Here is a 21,202-nt window from a genome sequence, read left to right as displayed (position 1 = left end):
GATCACTAACTCCACTAACTCTGCACAATAGAGAGACCTCAAGGCAATTGTTCATTCACTATGGTTAATCTGTGGCACTTGCTCTCCTCTGAATAAACACTTAAAAAAAAAAAATCTGTCCTCAAACTTAAATGCTTGTGTGTCTGTATAACTTGTAGAGTCTTATAAAAGTATTTCAAACTTCTATAAAATTATGCTATCTCTCACCTACAAATTATCAAAAAGGAAACATTAATTCTTACAAAAATCAACAAATCATTGGAAGCCTAATGAACATATCAAACTTAGTACATCCAAAATCCTTCTCACCAAAACCCTTCGTCTGCTCTCCTTCCATCCTCGTTCATGGGAATGCCATGCTTCCACCTTGTTCTCAATCCCACATGGAACCTGTCACCAAATTCCATCCACTCTGCCTTCACAATGTATGTCCAATTCCACCACATCTCTCCGGTCCATCTGGTCCACACCAACATCTCCTTCCTCATAAATGTTTTGTTTTCATAGCCTCCCAATTGATGCTCCAGCTTCTGCCTCTAGCATGACCCTCCTTTTAATTACAGAAGTCAGATAGGGCATTTTTCCTCCCGAAACACTATGATTTCTCATCTCACTTCATTTGAGTAAAAACCAGAGTCCAGACAGTGACATCCATACTCTGTAGAGATCCAACCTCATTCCTTCTGACCTCATTGCCCCGTTCCAGTCACACTCACCTCCGGTCGGTTCCTCCAATGTGCCAGAAAGGCTCCCACCCAAGACATCTTCTCTGGGTGTTTCCTCATCCTAGAACACAGCTTTTTCCCTCAAATGTGACATGCTCTGTGAGCCTTTCCCTGACCAATCCGTGTAAAATTGCCTTCTCCCCAGACCCCTGACCTCCAATGCTCTGATTTACTTTTCTTCATAGACACATCACATTTTAAGTTACTCTATACCTCACTAGCTTATTGTCTGTCTCCCTCATTCTACCCCCACAAGACTGTAAATCCCACGAAGGCAAATGTTTTTATGACTTTGCCGCTTTATCCCAAGCATCTAGAACAATGCATGCATGCCGTGAAATAGATGTTCAATAAATGCTTTTAGAAAAAATTCCCGTGGAAACAAAATAGCTAAGCAACACACATAAACGTCACCCTGATAGGAAATTAAGACGTCTCCTTGGTAATGCTCTTCATTGCTGAACAACCTCATTTCTTATTCAACCATCATGTTATGCTGAGTGGTATACTTAGCCTCAAATCAAAGACTAAAATGCAATTTACTAATTAAAATAATGAATTTTAAATGCTGGTCTTTTTATTTTTAAAGCATCTTCCTTGTATATCCTATTGAAAGTGGTTTCTTAAAAAAAAAAGTAGTCTGCCTTTTTTTTTTTTTTTTTCCCTCTGCTTCCTGGCTGGTTAGTTATATTCATATTCTAGGATGGACATGGATATTTCTCATTTATTTCTAAATATGAGTGTTATTGAGAACAACTTTTAACTAGAGACATGTATTTGAAGCGAAAATCCATTTTGGGAGGGGGGCCTGATTTTCCTTCTATCAAATCATGATTAAAATTAATTTCAAGGTGACCTATAAATTTATAATGAAGATGTTTTCTTCAGGCTAAGTCAAAGTTGGACAGAGCCTTGGAGCTATTTTATTAGCATACTCAAGTCTCTAGCAGTTTCATTTGCTACATTAGACATGTTCTCTTAGCCATAATGCATTTTCAGTAGCTAAAAAATCATCTGACTCATAGCCTTGCTCTGTAATAATTTCTTTCTCTTATCTGGTTTTTGAACATTTCACAAAGGCCATGTTTAGTTAAAGATTGAGACTATCCTCTGAGGGCCAGAAGAGTATAAAAAACAGCCCTGGGCTGAAAGCCATTGCCTAATTAATCTATAACCATCTCTAAATATTTAACATTACTTCTAAAAAAAAGATTACCTGAAATTTTCCAAACGGTATCTTTTCGATCATTCGGGTGGCCGTAGGTTTGGATGTTTGGAAGGTCTACTCTTTGCTGCAATTTCCTCAGCATTAGGAAAGCTTAATCCTCATGCCGACTGGCCCATGTGGGGTTATATTCTGAAAGCCTTCCTCTTGCCAACATCTGTCTATTTATTTCAGATACGGAATACATACTAAGATTCTTAAAATCAACAGTCGGGGCTAGGTCCGGAATCTAATTCAGATGGAAACAAACCACAAGCATAAATAGCTCCCAAGAAGGTAGGTGAGGAGGAGAAGGAGGCTTATCTTAAATGAGCCATAAAAGGCCTCTCTTTCTGTGGCTTCTAATCTGCCTCAGCAGGTGACTGAATGAAAAACTTAAAATCGTCTTCATTACAAATACGGAGGCAGTGTAAATTGTAAATAGATGAATGCTACTGATATTTGTATTAATCATATTAGGTCTGTGGTGACCCTTCCTGAAGATGGCAGGCTAGAAGAACAGAGAGCACTTTGATTTGCACAGTGAACAGGCACAAAGGCCAGGATGGACCAATGTGATGTCCTTCGGCTAAGTGGAGAGAGTTAATATTAACGGGCATAAGTGTTGTCCCTAGATATATGCTCATTAATATTAACTTTCCCCACCAGCACTGAAAAACAAAACAAAACAAAACATGGAACACTTTCAATAAATCAATTTATTTAGGATCAGCCTTGTAGATTTGACTTCTGGCTCAATAAAGAGCAACCAGTGAGGAATGGAGAAGGTGAATTACTGAATTCTGTCTTCTGGTTGTATGGTTTGATGAATAAAAATCTCCCCATACATTTGGTGTTTAACCAAAATTACTCCATTATCTGGATATCTTGTTTATCTTTGATTAAAAAAGAGAGAGAGAGAGAGAGAGAAAATCTGGATGCATGATTTTAACATAAAAACAAGCAAAGCAGCTTGAGGTCCCTTGAAATGATTAATACAAAAGTGATTGGAATTAATCACAAGCACAAGGGGAAGCTGAAATTAGAGAGGGTTATTAAGATACTGTCTGCTGTTTAATCTCACCCCCTTATCAACACATTAACCTTGTTTTCTCTGCCTGAGCACTGAGTCCTACAGCAAAATTAGGTCAGAAATTCACATCAGATCAGATCAGCTGATGCAGTCCAGCAAGACCCTGACATGCTGCAGATTTGAATTTCATTCTAGATAGGATTATGGCTGAGGGCTTTTTGAGTTTGTTTCCTGGGCTCTAAGCATAGGAGCTTTCGCTAACTGTAGAGTATTTCTACACTAGCTATAGAGTCTTTCTAAATATTTTAAGACTAGATGTAGAATATTTTACATTTAGTATTTTTAAGAGTTGACACAGTTCGGTTTCTGAACCCTGGTTCATTTAACTGTTCTCAACGCACCTGAGCAATGGTGTTTCAACCTCTGTTTTGATATACAAAGAGGATATTTCATTTTTCTACATGCCTCCAATTTAAATAAACCCAATGAGATTATCTATTCATGACCAAAGTAGGTATTCATATGGCACTGAATGGATAGATCACTCACAAAAATGCACTTCAGCAAATGCTCTCTATTTCCATATAGTCTTGCCACAGATCATGAGTACGATTTCAGAAGCCATAACTACCTAGAGAGGGTTTATGTAACTGTTAACATTTCACTTATAATAAGAGTTCTCTGTGTAATTATGTCTTGATTAATCATTTAAAATATTAACCAATTCAAAACCCTGGTATTAGAAGCATGTGCTTTTTAGATAACAGTGTTTTAGAAAAAGAAGAACAAATACTTTCTTTATTTTTATTTTTGTTTTTCCTCCATGGTTTAAAGGATATTTAGTGGTCCTTTGTTTCTCTTTGACTCACAGAAATACTGTAACCTTCAAATATAAATAACTTCCATGTATACATACTAATACACAATTGCATGTATTTTTTTAAAGGAGCTGCAAGTAATCTAATTCCATTTCTTACTGTCACTTTTAAAGAGGAAATATAACCTCGCATAGGTCCCTTGAGGGCATCCACAGGGAACAGAGATGTTCCTAATCAGCCTAAGTAGTCCTTTGTGACAGAATCACTTTGCTCTAGTGGAGAGCTGTCTTCCAGACTTGCAAATGTTTGGGAGAATCTCACTAATGTAACATTTGTTTCATTAGGGAAAAAAAAAAAGAAATCCAACCCAGTCGAATAACAGAAAACACACTCAGAGAAACACGTACTGGGAACACATTTTCTTGTTGCTTTTTATTAAAGGGATGTTGTCTATATTGTTTTCAAAATTCTGTGGCTAATAGTAAAAGTAGACAGTGTCGGGGCAAGCTCCAGAATTCAGAGAGAAAAATTCACTTGAAAGGAAGCCTCAAACCTCAATGTGGTCTTGGTATACCAGATGCTCTTTTGATCGCCTCTCCTCCTCAGTGAATCCTAAATAAGTCTTTACCTATACATAGTGAACTTCCGAAACTGGCCTTATGTTCACAGGCACACACAGGCACTGCCTTTCCAACTTGTCTGTGGCCAGATTCTGTTCTCTTTGGTAAGTTGCCTCCCTTAATGTCTGGTCCTGTGCTGCATCAGCGGTTCAACATCCCCATTATCCCTGTTTCTTAAACATCTCTTTTCACCCCCACACATGACAAACTAGGTTTCTGTAACCCCCCTCAAGTGAGCTCACTTGTTGGAAGCTGTAGGGTTTGAGTGTTTGTTTTCTTACAGGCTTTTTAATAAAAAGTAAATCTCATTTAACAGTGCCTGCACAAAGCCATTAGGATTTAAAATAGCAGAAACGATGAGCTACTGAAATAATTTTTTCATTCTCCATTAACTTTTCTTTCGGTCTTTCTTTCCCATTCTTTCTCATCAAATGTTATTTGGGGCTGCTAAAAAAAAAAAAAAAGCACTAACAGGATCACTGTTTTTATTTATTTAGAATTTTTCCCACAAGCCTTTTAATAAAATCCCATGTGAGAAGCAGAAGTAAAGATACCAGAAAGTTAAGAGTGACAGGGGGCTCAAGTTAGTTTAAAAATAAGGAATTGGACTCAGAAAGCTTAAGTGACTTACAACACTGAGAAAGTGATGAGGATATTCTTTTTCTGAGAGCTCAGTGTTTTAAGCCTCCCAGCTTCAGCACAAAAGGCATTTCGGCACATATGTGATCCAGAAGGTCAATCATATGAAATCCTATTTCCATTTTTTAAGCAATCCTTGGCAGTCTGCACATTTCTGAAATTGCAACTGGCATATTTCACAGAGAATTATCATCAATGCCTTTTCAAGGTCAAACATGCCCCATCTTTAGATTTTCAGCATTTATATCCCATATATTAAATCACAGCATATATTTAAGAAGGCATTCAGCAGACATGTTAAAGACTTTTAATTGATTAAGCTATGTTAATTAATGTCATATAGAATTTTGTTTACAACTGGACATAAATTACATGTTAAAAATATTAAAATATGTGTTAAATTTAGATGTGAGTATTCTGCTTTTGCTGTCAACCCTGAAACCCCAAAATGCTTGCATGACCAGAATCTTGCTAGGTTTTAAAAAATATTAAAAGCATATTTTCTATTAAGAAAATTGAAGTAATTCCAAAAATGTACTACAAGAAAAAGTAAAAGATCACTGTGCTGTCGATTGTCAGAATCCCAAAATACTGGTCACCATATGAACAAAATAAGGTTGATTTGGATATTACAATGGACACTGAGAGGGGATAACTTATGAGAACCACAGTTAGCCCTAGCACAGAGTCATGTGAGATCTTTGGGCCCCTCCTCCTGTCTGATCATTGAATTTTTGGCTCTGCTGATATTTCTCTCTCAAACCCCAACCCCCAACAATATCCAGAGATCCATATATCCTCATGTTGTACATGGGCCATGCTTTGGGGAAAGAAAGACATTTAGAAGTCTTAACAATTTAGGAGGTTTTGCTAGCATCTTGTCCTTTCCAAAGATATTTACACTTTAAATTAGGATTCCAGAAAAACATGTGGAGGCGTGGGCCTGGGAAAGAGTGTGTAGAGTTACCGATAGAGGGACACATACCACATCTTCAAATCCTATCACATGAACAGCTACAGAAGCAGTAACACAGCAGTGTTTGGAATAAGATGAACCAGGTTCAGGACCTTGCCTGATGGTTAGTCATTCATTCAGTCTCATGCAGCCATCCTTACCTTGGGCCGTCTTTTCTCCTATGATGGCTGAACAGTCTATGTTTTTTTTTCTAAGATGCCTTACATCCTAAACCTTCCTGCCTACTCAAGTCCATAATCACAGTAATTTTTCCTTTTTGTTCCTAAGCCATTAGCATTTCTCGTTCTATTGTAATCATTCATACCAGCAGTTTAAATAAGCTAGTTTTCTCTCTTCTTAAAGGAAATATATAGAAAAACAAAATACCAAAGACCCCACTTTCCACTGCAACCACTCTCCATATTTTTGAATTTCTTTAGGCTTTAAAGCCTTCAAAATAGTTCTCTATATTTTGCTTCACTTCCTTTCTTCCTACTCTCTCATGAATATAATCTCATTGGATTTTGTCCCTAGACCTTCACCAAAACTGTTCTTATCAATAACACCAATGTGGGAAGAGGCATCAATTCTCAGGTTTGAACTTAGCTGATCCAGTCATTAAAATCTATCTTCTTTAATCACCTTTCTGACTTCACTCTGAGTTATCACCTTCCTTCATGGTTTTCCCCCTCTCTCATGGCTGTTCTTCCTGGATTCTTCTACTGTTCCTATCATGTAAGCACTCAGGTGCCCCAGGGAAGGGTCAGGGGTGCTTCTTCCAACCCTCCCTAATTTTAGATTCTAAGTGTACTCAACTAGACTCATGCCTTGAAATCTATAGACTATGATGACCCTCATATTTATATCTCTAGCTTCGATCTTACCATAAATCCTGATCCAGATTCTCCACTTGAACATCCAAAAAGGCTCACAAAACTGGGATACCAAAGCTGAGCTTTTATTCCTTCAACAGTTAGCTCAAACTTCTCATCTTGTCTTTGCCATTTCATTAAATGAAAGCATCATTCTTCTCATGTTTCAGGCAAAAGACAAAGCAAAACACATATGCACACATGCACATAAAACAACAGAAAAACAAAGTTGAAAGCCATCTTTTTGTTTGTTTTTATTTTTCTTTTACTCAACTCCTCTATCTCATCAATTAGAAAATTTTGACAGTGCCGATAATTTGATCATTTTATGCCACCTTTTCTATTACCACCCAAGTCAAAGTCACCATCATCTCTCACCCCAATTACTGCAAAGGCTGTCTCTCTGGACTTCCTACATTTAGCCATACCCCAACCATCTATTCAACCCAGAAGCAAGAGTAACCCCAATAAAAATGTTCAGTTAAAACAGGTTACACCTCTGCTCAAAAATCTTCAGCAAATTTTGTTTTCTCCTTCAGAATAAAACACAAAAGCTTATAAAGCTCTCCATTATCTGGTGGCCTTCTACCAGTCTAGACTTACATCCCCCCATTCCTTGCCTTGGTCACCGTGTGACACCCTGTCCTCTGCTTGGAACACACCAAACTTGCTATTCCCTCTACCTAATATTCTCTTCCCGCCAATAGCCACACATCTCACATTTTGGGCAGCACTTTTCCAATGTTTGAAACATCATTTAAGGAGCCTTCCCTGGGCTCTGTTTTTATCTCCTTTACCAAGTTTGTTTTACCACCTATTATATTTATTTATATATAATTATGTTTAGTGTTGTTGCTTCTCTTAGAATGTAGCTTCCTTATATCAGGAACTTTGTTCTATTCATTGCTGTCGCCTCAAGGTCTTGAACACTGCCTGGCACTTAGCAAAATTTTAAGATGTATTTCTCCAATCAATTAATACACTTAACAGCAAATGTTTATTGAAAAATAGACCTGCTTTAGATTCTGCTGGAAGAACTGTATAGAAAAAGAGGATCATTCTGCTCATGAAACGTACACTGTAGTTTGGAGATCAGCAGTCGTGGTGCCTATTACATTCATTGTTTGCCTCTGGCCTTGAATCATCTTGACCTCAGATGTGAGGAGTCCTATCTATCTGACCTGGATCAGTGTCATTTCTTATGATCAGGATTAAATCTCTTTGTCTAATCCTTATTTCAGGGAGGAGTCAGAATTCAATTTGAAGATCAGTCCACTGTCTTAATATCTTTAGATAGAACCCTTCTAAAGGTTGTTGATGAAAGACAGAAGTTAATAGCACAGTGATAAGCACACTTAAGTACTTTGAAAAATCTAATGAAACTTCTGCAGATAATTCTATTTTTAAGGTTAAAGGAAAAAATGAATGATTGAGTTTTAATGCCAAAATCAGGAAAACTTTCATTTTAGAGATGAAGCTGTTTTAGAAAACAATGTGGGTTATCCTTTTTGTTATGAATTTTAGAAAACCCAGTCTCATAAAAGCAAAATGCTTGCATACACACAGAAGTCCATCTGAATTACTCCCCAAAGGGAAAAATTGTCCTGAAGAAAGGGTGTTTAGTATATTCTAGAAGGGAATCATTGATACCAACTAAAATTGGGTAGAAATAAAAAAATAACATAGTCCCCAACAATATATTGGCTTAAATGTATGCAGTCACAACAATGTTTATCAAATATGTAATTTCGCAAACATTTTTATACCTGGTGATGCATAGATTTCCATTTTAATAGTCCAAAATAAAAAGATAGCACTCTTTCAAAATAATTCTCTATAACAATTCCTTTTTTGGTTTCCAATTCTCTCTCTCTCTCAAACCTCTTATATGAAGTTATTTGCCATTAAATGATTAAAGTAGTGCATCCTTATCTAGTTTCATTATAAGAATAAATAGTTCATTAAAATAAAAATTTCTTTTCCCTAATATCATATTGTTTTTTCACAGGACTAAGCAAAGTATTAATGTCCGACTAGATGAAAAATCCACCAAATATCCAAATAGCTTAACTAATATTATTTAGTATCCAGCTAATTGATATGGATTAATTTTCCAAATTTTGAATCATCGCACTTAGTAAATAGAAATTATTGAAGAAATAAGACTTTGTATAACACAATATGCCTCTACCAGTACCCCTACTGTCCGTACACACACACACACACACACACACACACACACACACATAAACACATATGCCGGAAACACTATGACATTCTTTGGAAAATCAGAAGATGTATATCCTTCTTTGGGTTTCAGTGCCCCAGGAAATTTAGCCTCAATTTGGAAGCTGTAATCTGGCATTTATTTGCTTGTAGCTGTAGGTTTTGCAGTATAAAAGTCATTTCATTTCAACAAACCTGGGGCACTTGGTACCAGACAAGATATGTAATAGTCATAAAACTGCATAGAGAGCACACTGAGGGTTCCCTCTGCCTTCAGAGACTCATATGATTCTAATTATCGATGAGTCTTTTTATAATCTAAGAAGATGCGCTATTATAAAGTAAGAACTATAAACAAAGACCATTAACTAAGGTGGAGTCTTTCATCAAACATCGACTCTGAAAATGTTTATGTGTTCCCTTGGGTTTTTATCAAGAGGTTGTTTTGTATGAGCTTTTATTAAAGAAAACTGAATTCTTTCCCAGTCCCAGATGTACTTCCATATGCACAACACACCAGTAAATAACTTTTGTTAACTAAGGCAAGAGTCCTGTGAGTCGGATGAATTGTGTTTCTGTTATAGTTGAGGTGCCAATTTCACGGTCTCACCCAGACTAATTGTGGTAAACACATTTCCTGACCAGGTGATAACATCATAGGCTTTGCAGAACTGACCGATTTCCTTGTGTATACAAGATTCAGAATACTTTGTTTATATTTACCGTTTTATTGCTTCTTCTTGTCTCCGGCGTTTTTCATTCTTCTCCTTCAAGTAGGCCAGGTTGGTTTCATTTCTCAAGCGGTCATTCTCTCGAGCAATGTCTGATGCATTCTGAATAACCAAGCCATCATAGGCCTTCATCCCCATATCCTCAATATATTGGAGAAATGTGTCCAAAGGGTCTTCCTCAGGATTAGAACTCATCATCTTGGAGGGTATCATGTAAAAAGGAACACTTCCTGTAAGATGAGAACACATTTTTCCTTTATCAAAGGTGAAGATAAAAAGCAAGGCACTGTATATTCACCCTAATATCTTGTCAGTCCAAAACTCCAATGATTATGGTAGAATCCATTTAGAGAAAATGTCTCATTAGAAACTATAAACCATCAAGTGTATTTGAAGTAAATAGTAAATGAATGTTGGTGGAGTAGTAAATACTCCCCTCAAACCAATAAAATTAACACATCAAAGGCCAAATCTCTCACACCGAAAGGTAATATGAGCATACAAATACAGTGTGCCAACATCAATGCTTGGTTTATGTATGTAGCGTCATGATTTTGTTTCTCAGAAATGTGTTCCTATATCAATAAGATATATCAGATCCAAGCTTCATTTATTTCTAATTGCTATAAAGACTTCCCTGCTCAGTTTCAAATAGAAGGATATAATTATTTGGAACGAACTTTCTTATTGTGTGTGTTTTCCTTATAATTTTAAATTAAGATCTATAAACCTAATCCATTTGTGCAAAACATAAGTAGCAATCAAGGAAATACACATTTCTAATATAATATGTTTTGGAAATAATCCCTTTGTGATCCAACATTATTTCCCAAAATGGTCCTCCATCATGGCTTCCTACTTAATGACTCAAATATCGTAGGTCACCGAGATCACATTAATCCTCACCAGTCTGGTAATTCAAGCAGTAACAACTACAATTATCACTGTTGCATGAAGGCTTAAAATCCCAAACCATAGGACAGATTACTGAAAAACCAAAATCAAATCAAAACACAACAAAACATAAGAATTCCAACCAACACATATGATGCTCACCTACAAAATGATGGAAATAGTAACTTCTACCTCCTGCTGATGTAATAATTTAGAGAGGTGATGCTATCAAAAATTTAGCATAGACTTTAATAATAATAATCATATAATAATGTTAGTTAACATTATCATAATAAAAGTACAGGTAGAAGATTGGCAGCAGTGGTAATGTCAAATGTGTGTATGTGCATAGATAGATGGGTGATGGAAAACCATCAGGCAATGAAAATCAGGGTGCCCTGAAGTAGAAGAATCCAATGAATCATAGAAATAAATCAATGAAGCCAGGCGATAAAGAAATGGTGTTTTAATCAATCAAAAATAGAACTGAAGTTCAATTAATTAATTGCATACAAGATAAGTACTTTACCCTTTTAGCTTGATAAGGCTTACTGTCTTCAACTGCATCTTCACTGTTGTATAGAAAACTAGTGTAATTGTGTCAGATTGTAAAATCAAAAGCAAAATCATTAACAAGAAAAAATGTTGGCCATTTAAAATTATAAATTACATTTATATCTTTTATTTTCTTTAAAAGGCTCAGAAAGGCATTTTTAAAATATCAGCCCAACTATCTAAAGTAGATGTCCTAGACTTTTATTTTTGCCATTACGATTCATTTTCATTTTGATTTTTTCACAAGTATAATCATGTTCCATACCTGGATGGTAGCTATAGAAACTTTACTTCTTATCAGCGTTTATTAGCATTTCAGCTGTCAGTCAATTCATGTTATTTGAGTCCCACTCTGAATTTAAAGATTTATTATCCAATCTGTAAGAAATTGTTGAAACTAGAGGATAGAAATTGTTTGTTGACTCATGATTTCTTTTTTGTTATGTTAGGTTTTATTATGTTTGGTTTGGTTTTAAGCCATAATGGGTTGACAAATGAAATGATCTTATAATTCCAACTATCTAGCATAATTGAATTGTATTATAATATAAGTCCATGAGTATAGATGCTCAAGTGGTGGACATATATAGAAATAAGAAATTACTGTGACAAACAACTACAATTTTCTGGAAAAAAAATAATAAAGGAGCATGACTCTCAGAAGGCTGAAGCATTACCATTATTGAGAATTCATTTTACCAAAGACTTCAGCACTAGGTGTACCTGGATTAAAAAAAAAAAAAGATCTGTATAACTTTATGGCAATTAATTCTACCATAGTTAAGTGAGCCAAGTCAGTCTTACAAGGATTCCAGAGATAATGCCTCAGGGTGGAAGAGGAACATTCCCACTTTGCCCTTGAGCAAAACTGAATATATCTCATTATGACAGGTATTACCCCCAAATTTGTGTTTCTTCCCTTAAATTTTCCTCCCATACAAATGACACCAGACATTCTTTATACAGCTTATATATTCCAAATATTAACAAGGTTAATTGGGTACTTCTAAAAATTAATTATTTCTCTAAGTGGTCTTTCCAATTGGCTGGAGTTTAAATTGGGTTTATTCCAAGAGAGTTTTAAACAATAATATCATAAAATATTTATACTACAGAAAGTTGTACTATAAGATTTTTTTTTAAGTTGAGGTAAAAATTTAAGGAACAAAAATCAACCATAAAACCTAGTAAAACTTACAGATGATGAAATCAGATGAATATGATGATCATGTTTGTCATCTAGTTCTAGGGAAGGATTTGATTCTACAATTGTTCACTTATTCAAGTATTTCTTTTTATTTTATTTTATTTGAGAGAGAGAGAAAGAGCACAAACGGGGAGTGGCAGGCAGAGGGAGATGAAGACTCTCCACTGGGCTCCTTGCTCAGTGTGTGGTGCTGGATCCCAGGATTCTGGGATCTTGCCATGAGCCAAAGGCAGACGCTTAACTGACTGAGCCATCCAGGCGCCCCTATTCAAATATTTCTTGAGCAGCTATTATAAACCAGGCATTGATATGGCAAAATTGTGTCCTTCTAGACAATCACACTGCAGTGTGTAAGCATGATAAATAAAAAATCACAATGCAGTGTGACAAGGGCACTGATTCAGATGGCAGTTGCAGCTTTCATTGGTTCATCATGATTTATGGTCACCATTTTTGAGGATGAACAAAGAACATTTTTTAACAATTATATCTAGCCTTCAAAAATAAACATAAACAATGGGCTTGAACCCTACCCCTGTTTAAGCATCACACTTTTCTGCTCTCTCGTCCAAAAGGTAGTTTGTAATGGGGGGACAGGGCAGAGGACAGTTATGTAGTCCTGAAGAGCATAACATAACTGAGCAGTGTGTCCTGAAAATCCCAGTGAAAGAAACCCTAGGTCTCTGACTTTGTGTAATTTAATGAAATCCTCTAAGCTTTAGTTTCCCTGTTTCTGCAATGGTGGTTGGAATAATACTTATACTGTTGGAATTTCAGTCAGAAAATTCATATTCAAGAAATGTGAGCATAATCATTAGTACCTAACATTGCTATTAGATAATTTTCACAATTCTTAACCATGACCAAAATGATATTTAGTAATCACTCCTTGATTCCTTGATAAACACTTTTTTTTTTTTACTTTGGAACATAAGTGAATAGAATGTTTAGTGCAGTTCAATGTTCTTAGTCACAGATGTGCAAATGGAGTCATAGAAGGCATTCATAGACTTGCCCCCTACCCAAATGCATGCAGACAGATGGCTTATCCATTCTGTCCCATTTTCTACACCTAGGAAATAAGGGAATTGGCACAGAAGAAACATGAAGCTCAAGCACTCAGTCTCCACCCTTCCAAGCCAAAGGATGTTTCTCAGTCACCTCAACTCTGAATGAACGGATTCATTCCTTCACTCCTCACTAAAGGAAGGTTAGGCCTCACTAAAGAAAAGTGAACTTGATGTGAAGTGTCTGTCTTATTACACCTGCTACAATTTCTGTGTAGTGAGAAACCACAGTCAGGTATGATCATAAATCTGTTTGTCTTCCAGAAATTTATAGTTATGGCTAAGATAGATATTGAATAAGGTATTCTCTATACCACTAAAAACTTGGCTTCATTTTGACTGCTGGATATTAAATCAAGTTCATTTCTGGCCCCTGAACGACAATCCTCTATGCAAATATTTTGTAAAGGCTTGTCTTGAGCACCTAATTCCTAATGTTGGCATCAGGGAGACCACAGTTAAAAAGCAAAAGAACCCTTCTCCTTTAGGTAGCATATTTAGCCCTACTGTAATAAGTAAGAGATTTTTATTAGACCTCAAATAACTGCGTGGTACATTTGTGACAACAAAGTGAGTGAGGTTGAAGGGAGCTTTTGGTTTTGCATTTTTCCAGTTATCCTCTTTATTTGAATTAGTATGTGTCTACAGCCATTTTTGCTCCTAACGATTTAGACATTTTAGCCCCCCCTAGAGCATTAGTTGAAAACTGACATATTTGGTCTTCATCTACAAGGTAGATAGGTTTTAATAAGAATGTATGTGATGGACTCAAATAGTATAAGATTTGTATATGTGTTCTTTTTCTTGGAAGTTGTGGCTAATATTGAAAATCTGTGCTAGGACTGTCCTGGGAAAGCACTTAAAATGACATGAAATCAGAATCCCCATACAAATCAGACAGCTTCACATCTTCACTTTATGTCTTTCTTCTACTGCTGTATTGTACATTCCTAAAACCCTCTTTTTGTTTGATTTTTGGATTACTGTATTTAAAATCATTGTCATTCTAATAAAAGCTACAGATGTTGGCTTAAACACAACTGGGTAGTTAATTGTTCATCTTTATTTTATTCTTTCACTCTTGTAACTTATTCCCTGTAGACCACACCCTTCACAAAGACTATTTTATATAATATTGTGATGCTTCCTAAAATTTCACTCTATTCAGCTAAGATGCACCAATCTAAACTGGTGAGATTGTGGTCCATATTTAAAATACAAGCATTTCACTTTGTATTGAATTAACCATGTCTTTATTTTCTTTTGTGTAAAACCTCACTGTACCTTATCCATGCTAAGCCTAGAGCTGAAAATAGCATTACACTTCTTTACAATGTTTCCACTGAAATAAAACTATTTATTACATATACAAAGGTATCCAAATGGAATCCATAGAAACATAAAAACCCACTTCTTTTTTTTCTCTTTCTGTCACCACTACTTGCATCCAAGGAACCCAAGAAGCTGAGACACTACGGGACTTTCAATGTTAGAGTAAAAAATAAATAAATAAATAAATAAATAAATAAAGCACATTTTTGAGAATTAAGTGTTTGCAAAAACTTTAAGAACATGTATTTATGTAGATTTACCCTGTAAATTAAGGAATCAATTTTTTGTAGCCTCGATTTACCAGAAGATATTTAATGTGGCACTACACTAACTGGTATCAAGATTGGGTTCCCCATGGTATTGAAGGTATTTAATTAATTACAGGCTGTTGTTGAAGAAAAGACATACAGAAAGGGTCAGATAAAAATAAAGCATGCCATGTTATTATACATGCTAAAGTATTTCTCTTTTCTTAAAATCCAGAACAAATTCCTCCTTTAGTGTAACTTCGTGTGCTGAGACATCGGTCACTCTGGTTCTACAAGGACTGGCTCAAGTGGGTGTGTTCACTTACTTACCAGACAGAGCTTTCTGATGGATCATTGGCCACCATTTACCAAAAGTGGGGTTCTACTCTGTTAGTATCATCTGAATGAATTAGCCCACTGGCCCTTGTGGAGGCCTGTTCTTTCTCTTCTTAAACTGTTTATTCAGAATTCCTGAAATAGAACTGTTCTCCATCTAAAACTTTGGTTTTCTAAGATTTAAAGTTGTGAAAACTCCATCAATCCAGATATTTGCCATATCTACTGAGTGATAGAGGAAGAAAAAGCAGCTGTTTGGGATAGAACTGCTCCCCAGGGGGCGCCTGGGTGGCTCAGTGGGTTAAGCCGCTGCCTTCGGCTCAGGTCATGATCCCAGGTCATGATCCCAGGTCCTGGGTTCGAGCCCCACATCGGGCTTTCTGCTCAGCAGGGAGCCTGCTTCCTCCTCTCTCTCTGCCTGCCTCTCTGCCTACTTGTGATTTCTCTCTGTCAAATAAATAAATAAAATCTTTAAAAAAAAAAAAAAAAGAACTGCTCCCCAGTTCTTGAAGTTAAGAAGCTTAAATTTTAGGTCACAGTTAACCCTATAAGATAATATTATAGCTAGAATAATGTAATGTTTATCTTTTGTTATTATTATAATTGTGTTTTTGTTTTTGTTTTTTGTTTTTTACTGTAAAACAAAATACATACAAGGGAATAAATTTCCTGGTAGATAGATTAGGCATTTTACCTTCATTTCACATTTATGTATTTCATTTCATTTGCATAAGGGAAAGTGTTTCAGGCTCCCTTCTTTAGTTATTTCTGAGGTTTTCACACCACACCTGTCTCAATGCTATGAGGAAGTTATTAGAATTGGAACTATTAAAATTTGATTTTCCCTCCTACTCCAGTCATTGCATCTTCCCCAAGATAGAGAATTCTATTTTGTCCAGCAGGATCAACTTATTCAGGTAAGTTTCCCAAGGAAATTTGAACTATTTTGCTGTTGTTGTTCAAGAGGAGGAAAAAGATCTCTTCCATTTTCTGCATGTATTCAGACCAATTTGAAAACACATTGTGACAAAATATAAGTATTTAAATAATCAGGCTTCATATGCATATGTAAAATATGTATGCAAATTAATTTCTAAAATTTGCTGACTTCACATAGGATCAAATCAACACAAGATTGCCTGGTTATAATTTGTAACCTGTGCAAACCACGTCAAATTTTTTTTTCTGATAATGTGTCAAAAATAAATAATCATTTCACTTTGATTATGCTTAAAATCCTACACTCAACCCCACAAATGGTCACACTCATTTTCTTATTCTCACTTTCATCAAAATGCAGCTGTTCTGCCCAAAATGGGAAATGTTAGAGTTAACACCACGAGAGCTTGTTCAAGTGACTACAAAGACACTGATTGCTTTTTTCTCAGAAAGCAGATTACTTTGTTGAGTTTTTCTCCACTCTCTCCCTTCCCAAAATGAGTAAAATGGGCATAGATTATGTTAATGGAGTAGCATCATAAATCGGACACTGGCCCCCAATTCCCAGGTTGTCATGGTGCTATTTGTCTATGGTCTAAAGAGATAGCACATTTCCAGTAATATTAGGGACTCACACAAAATGTCAATAGCTGAGGTACTTTTCTGAGCCTTTGACCAAATGTTTCCAGACGCTTACAAGGCAGTATTTGCAAAGTAGATATAGTCAGTATGATAAATTGCTGACTGGAGCTGCAATGGAAACCATCTAATTGAATTGAGAGGGTATGACTTTTTTTTTTTTTTTTTGTAACAATGGGCAGCCTTCTTTTCTTTAGGATTTTTGCACTTCTCTTTCTAAACTTTGCAAATGCCTCAAGTCCTTGGGCTTCTCAATAGTTCCTTGTGAAGTTATGGTATTTTCTTTCAGGTCAGTTTTCACTGATTTCCTAAACTGTCAATGTCCTTCAGAGTCCCCTTCTTTGCTGAGTTGGCAAACATATGTTGCAATTTCCACAGAGAAATAAAATAATTTTGGTATTTCTGGCTCACGTATTCTCATATTAATCTGTTTACCAATTGACAATATAAAAAAGAACTTGGAACATTATTTAACATGTGAAGAATTAAGACAGGAGTTAATTTTCACTCTTGCTCTAAAGTAATTCATACTACTTGGTTATAAATTCTTGCATGTTAAAATGACTAAAACTACATTGTGTAACTTCTTACACTGGATTCCCTTTTGTGGGACTATGTTTAAAAAAAAAAAAAGATATAGTCCTATGGTACCAAAACAACTTTAGGATTTACTAATAAGAAGGAAAACATTATTTCATGTAATAGTTCCTCCAGCTAGAGAAGACAAATTTCTTGTATTTAAAGTATTTCTGGTTCTTGGAAAAATTAAAATGGAGACACCCAACAAAATAAGTGTGTGTCCCAAGTGAAACAAGTCTTCTTAAAGTTCTATAGAAAATATTTGTTGTGATGAGACTAAGGAAACCTTCCTGATATTGAGTGATATTAAAATACATGTTTCTCAAAGAGGTTTATGTCTACTCAGTTAGGAAGAAGCAGTTTCAGCTTTGGTATACGTCTGATAGTTGTTGTTTTTTTTTTTTTTTTTTGAAAATGCAAAATTAGACTGACACAAATGTGCTGAGAGACTGTTGTAAAATATTTATGGTATGGAATAGCAGATAAATAGCTAGCATGCACAACATGAATGCCAATTAACACCCTGGAAAATATTTTCAATGCATTTAATAATTTAACATGGCTTATTTTACCAATGAAAATTTAGTTTAACCATTTCTGTGATAATGTAACTAAGTGAGTAAGAGGGTACAAAATAGCCTGAGGCTTATTAAAGCCTTGGATGCCTTCGCTGTGGCTTTATTTCTGTTCCACCTAATAAGACATGCAAACTTCAGCATTAAGTATCCCCAGATAAAATTCATTCCATTTCATAGCTAGACTGCTTGATCTATTTAGTGCTGGATTCAATTAGCATGCTTAGAGAATCTGAAAAATGAGATACATACCAAAATTTAAGTCTCCAGGGAGAGCTAAGTGCAATAATCAGAAGGTGACTTGTGTCTGTCAGAGCCCTCTCTCGCGGTTGATCTCAGGGCAGTTCTGTAGGAGTAATCCAGCACCATAAGAAATAGACTTGTAGTTCAGCTCAGTTTTTCTTCAATTAAAGTGCATTGTATGTGGATGGGAAAAGTGTCCATTCCCAGATTCTTCATCACTAGAGATCAGAGCATTCTTGATGTTCTTCCTATCAGATAAAATGGCCTTTAAAGTTTGCTAGGAAGATACGGTGGCAGAAGACAGGTGCTTGCTTCCTTAAATCGACATTCAGAGAAAAGAGGGCATAGCTAATGGGTGGGGATGAATACACAGCCCCTCTCCTTCCAGGTCCAGCAGGAAAGAAATTGAATGATTTTACCCACTTTGCTACACAGATGATTACAAGACTCGAAGCAATCACCCAGGCTGGCTAAGGTGCCTCATTTGATTATATTCTGTGAAGACAAAAATAAATGAAAACAAAAAATCAGAAGCATCCTCTCTAAATGTCTCCTTTCAGCCAAAAAGATGCTCTTTCTCATTGCCACTTACATACAGAAGGTTTGGAGCAGCCTAGCTTGTGGCATCGTCCCTCCCCCGTGACAACCAGCTCTCTCTCCCATTCTCTCTCTTTCCCCTCCCTCCCTCCCTCCCTGCCCCTGACTCCCTCCCTTCCTGCTTCTCTCTCTCCTCTCCAGCTGCCTTAGTCTGTTGATGCTGCTGCTGATTAATCAGGGATTCTGAAACAAAGAACCTACCTTCTGAAATAAGCAGTCATCTTTCTTCTCTGTTTCTGCAATCCGTCTGCATTGAACAGCAAAGCTGCCAGCATTCTAGCACCTTGGATAGTTCCTGCTCACTAGGCCCATTGGAAACGGGAGGAGAAGAAGGAACTGAGGAAATGACAAGAAACCCGAAAGCAGCATCGTTCTACTTCGGATTTCGTCTCCCTGGGGCCTCCCATCCTCATTAAAGTCCTCACATCTAAGGCAACAGAACCTCTCTCTTTTATCTGTCTGAACTGAAGCCTGATTAGTAAATAATAAAACAAAAAGAGGATAAAGAAACCCCTTCATTGATACCCACTACAGCACTAATTCAATCTTTATGGAGAAGAAAAATAGAAACCCATCCAAAATAAATGTTCCTACTACAGAGGGTGTTTCAGTGATTACTTTTCACCCCTGGCATGGCTAATGAAAATGAGCAACAACTTAAATGGAACATCGGGATCTCAGTTTGATACCCTTATTTGATATCAATTTTGCCTCCACCCTCCCTGCATAGCCGAGCCAGGCACACAATTACTGCTGACGTACTTCGGGCTGCTGCTTGGGGAAAGAGGGGAGGAGCCTTTTAACCTCATCAAAACAGCTTCATGCCACCTGCTCCCATGGCATGAGAACAAAACTAACCCACTTAGAAAGAACATGCACAGCTCACACGTATGTTGAATAAAGATTGCAGGCGGAGAGCAAGCTATTTTTTTTTTAATAAAAATAAGATGTGGATTAACTCTGGTGTGTGTCTCACTGACTCCTATGGACACACTGTTGAAATTATTTAAAGTCATCCTATTTCCTACATTTCCTGAGGACTCACCTCATCCCATTCTTAAAAGCCTGCTGAATATATGCGTATATGCCATGTTATATAATATAACTTATATGAATATATGTATATATGTATGCAAAAATATGTGTTTCTATACATACACACACAAGCTCTAAGTTTTTATCTGACCTATTTTTCCTCAGAGTAAGAAGTATAGTGAAGTATAATATGGATGTTTTATTGTGTAAGTTGGTATTATGGCAATTGTAACAATAGAAATGAGTTTCTGCTTAAATGGGACTAAAATAAGGGAGGAAATAAGCTTTTGGGGGGGGAATGAGTTTATTATTCTATCCAATAGTGACCAGTAGATTTTTTTCACTACATTTTTTCCAGTAACTATTTTTGTTAATAACTTTCACTTACAAACTGATTTTTCCCAAGGATTGTCCCAAAAATCTAAATTCATAACTAATTTCTTAGAATAATATGATATCTGAATGTAATTTTTCATGTACCAACAGACCCTAAAAAATAATAAACTTAAGTTTATCTTCCTGATTCTTAATATTATCTGAAACTGTACTACAGTCTTGCAATTTTTTTTTAATTTGGAATATCTGGGGAAAAATAAAATTAACATTGTGCATTGCTATAAGAGTTTCAGTTTTCACATATCCGAATGTGCATTCCTAAAACAAATCACATATATCACTTATTTCTACTTTGTGGATAGAACAGAACATCTGTTTCATACACTGTGGAAGATTAGATAGAGGAAAGAAGGAAGGGGAATTTAATTAGGAAAGAGAAGAGGCCACATCTTTCTCTTTCCCTCTCTTTACAATTCTGCCCCCACTTTCTCAAAGAGTGTGGGGGGAAAAGGTGCTTCTAGTACCACTTAGAAACTAGTAACAGTCACCCCACTGTCATCAAGAGGTTGTTTTTGGTGGTCAAGTGTTCTCATAGGAGTTATCTTTCAGTATGTGACCAAAACCAGAAAAAATTCCTCATAAAGATATTCTGTGACAGATACTTTAGGAAGTGGAAATAATTTAATCATGACTAATAACTCTATCAAGTTTGGGAGAACTACATATTTTAACTATAGAGAACTAGAATAAACACTACTATAAAGCCCATTTCTACATAGGAGAAAATTAATATCCAG

General features: G+C 36.1%; 1 protein-coding gene across 3 annotated transcripts in view; it reads right to left on the bottom strand.

Moving 5' to 3' along the window:
- Positions 1–19,311, bottom strand: part of NYAP2 (neuronal tyrosine-phosphorylated phosphoinositide-3-kinase adaptor 2) — a 277,159-nt gene extending 257,848 nt beyond the window's left edge. For 2 of the 3 annotated variants that reach the window (XM_047722780.1, XM_047722782.1), the window contains exons 1-2: positions 18,447–19,045; positions 9,816–10,053 (exon numbers count right to left, since the gene is read on the bottom strand). In XM_047722780.1, coding sequence (XP_047578736.1) covers positions 9,816–10,036 — 221 coding nt within the window. In that variant the 5' untranslated portion in view covers positions 10,037–10,053; positions 18,447–19,045. Of the gene's footprint in view, positions 1–9,815; positions 10,054–18,446; positions 19,046–19,235 lie in introns of those variants that run through there. The other variant, XM_047722781.1, reaches the window with a different exon arrangement.
- Between the last annotated feature and the right edge of the window lie 1,891 nt (positions 19,312–21,202).

The sequence above is a fragment of the Lutra lutra genome, chromosome 3, assembly GCF_902655055.1.
Source record: "Lutra lutra chromosome 3, mLutLut1.2, whole genome shotgun sequence".
Classification (NCBI taxonomy): Eukaryota; Metazoa; Chordata; class Mammalia; order Carnivora; family Mustelidae; genus Lutra; species Lutra lutra.
The sequence above is the reverse complement of the archived record's forward strand: the minus strand, read 5'-3'. Positions and strand labels throughout refer to the sequence as shown.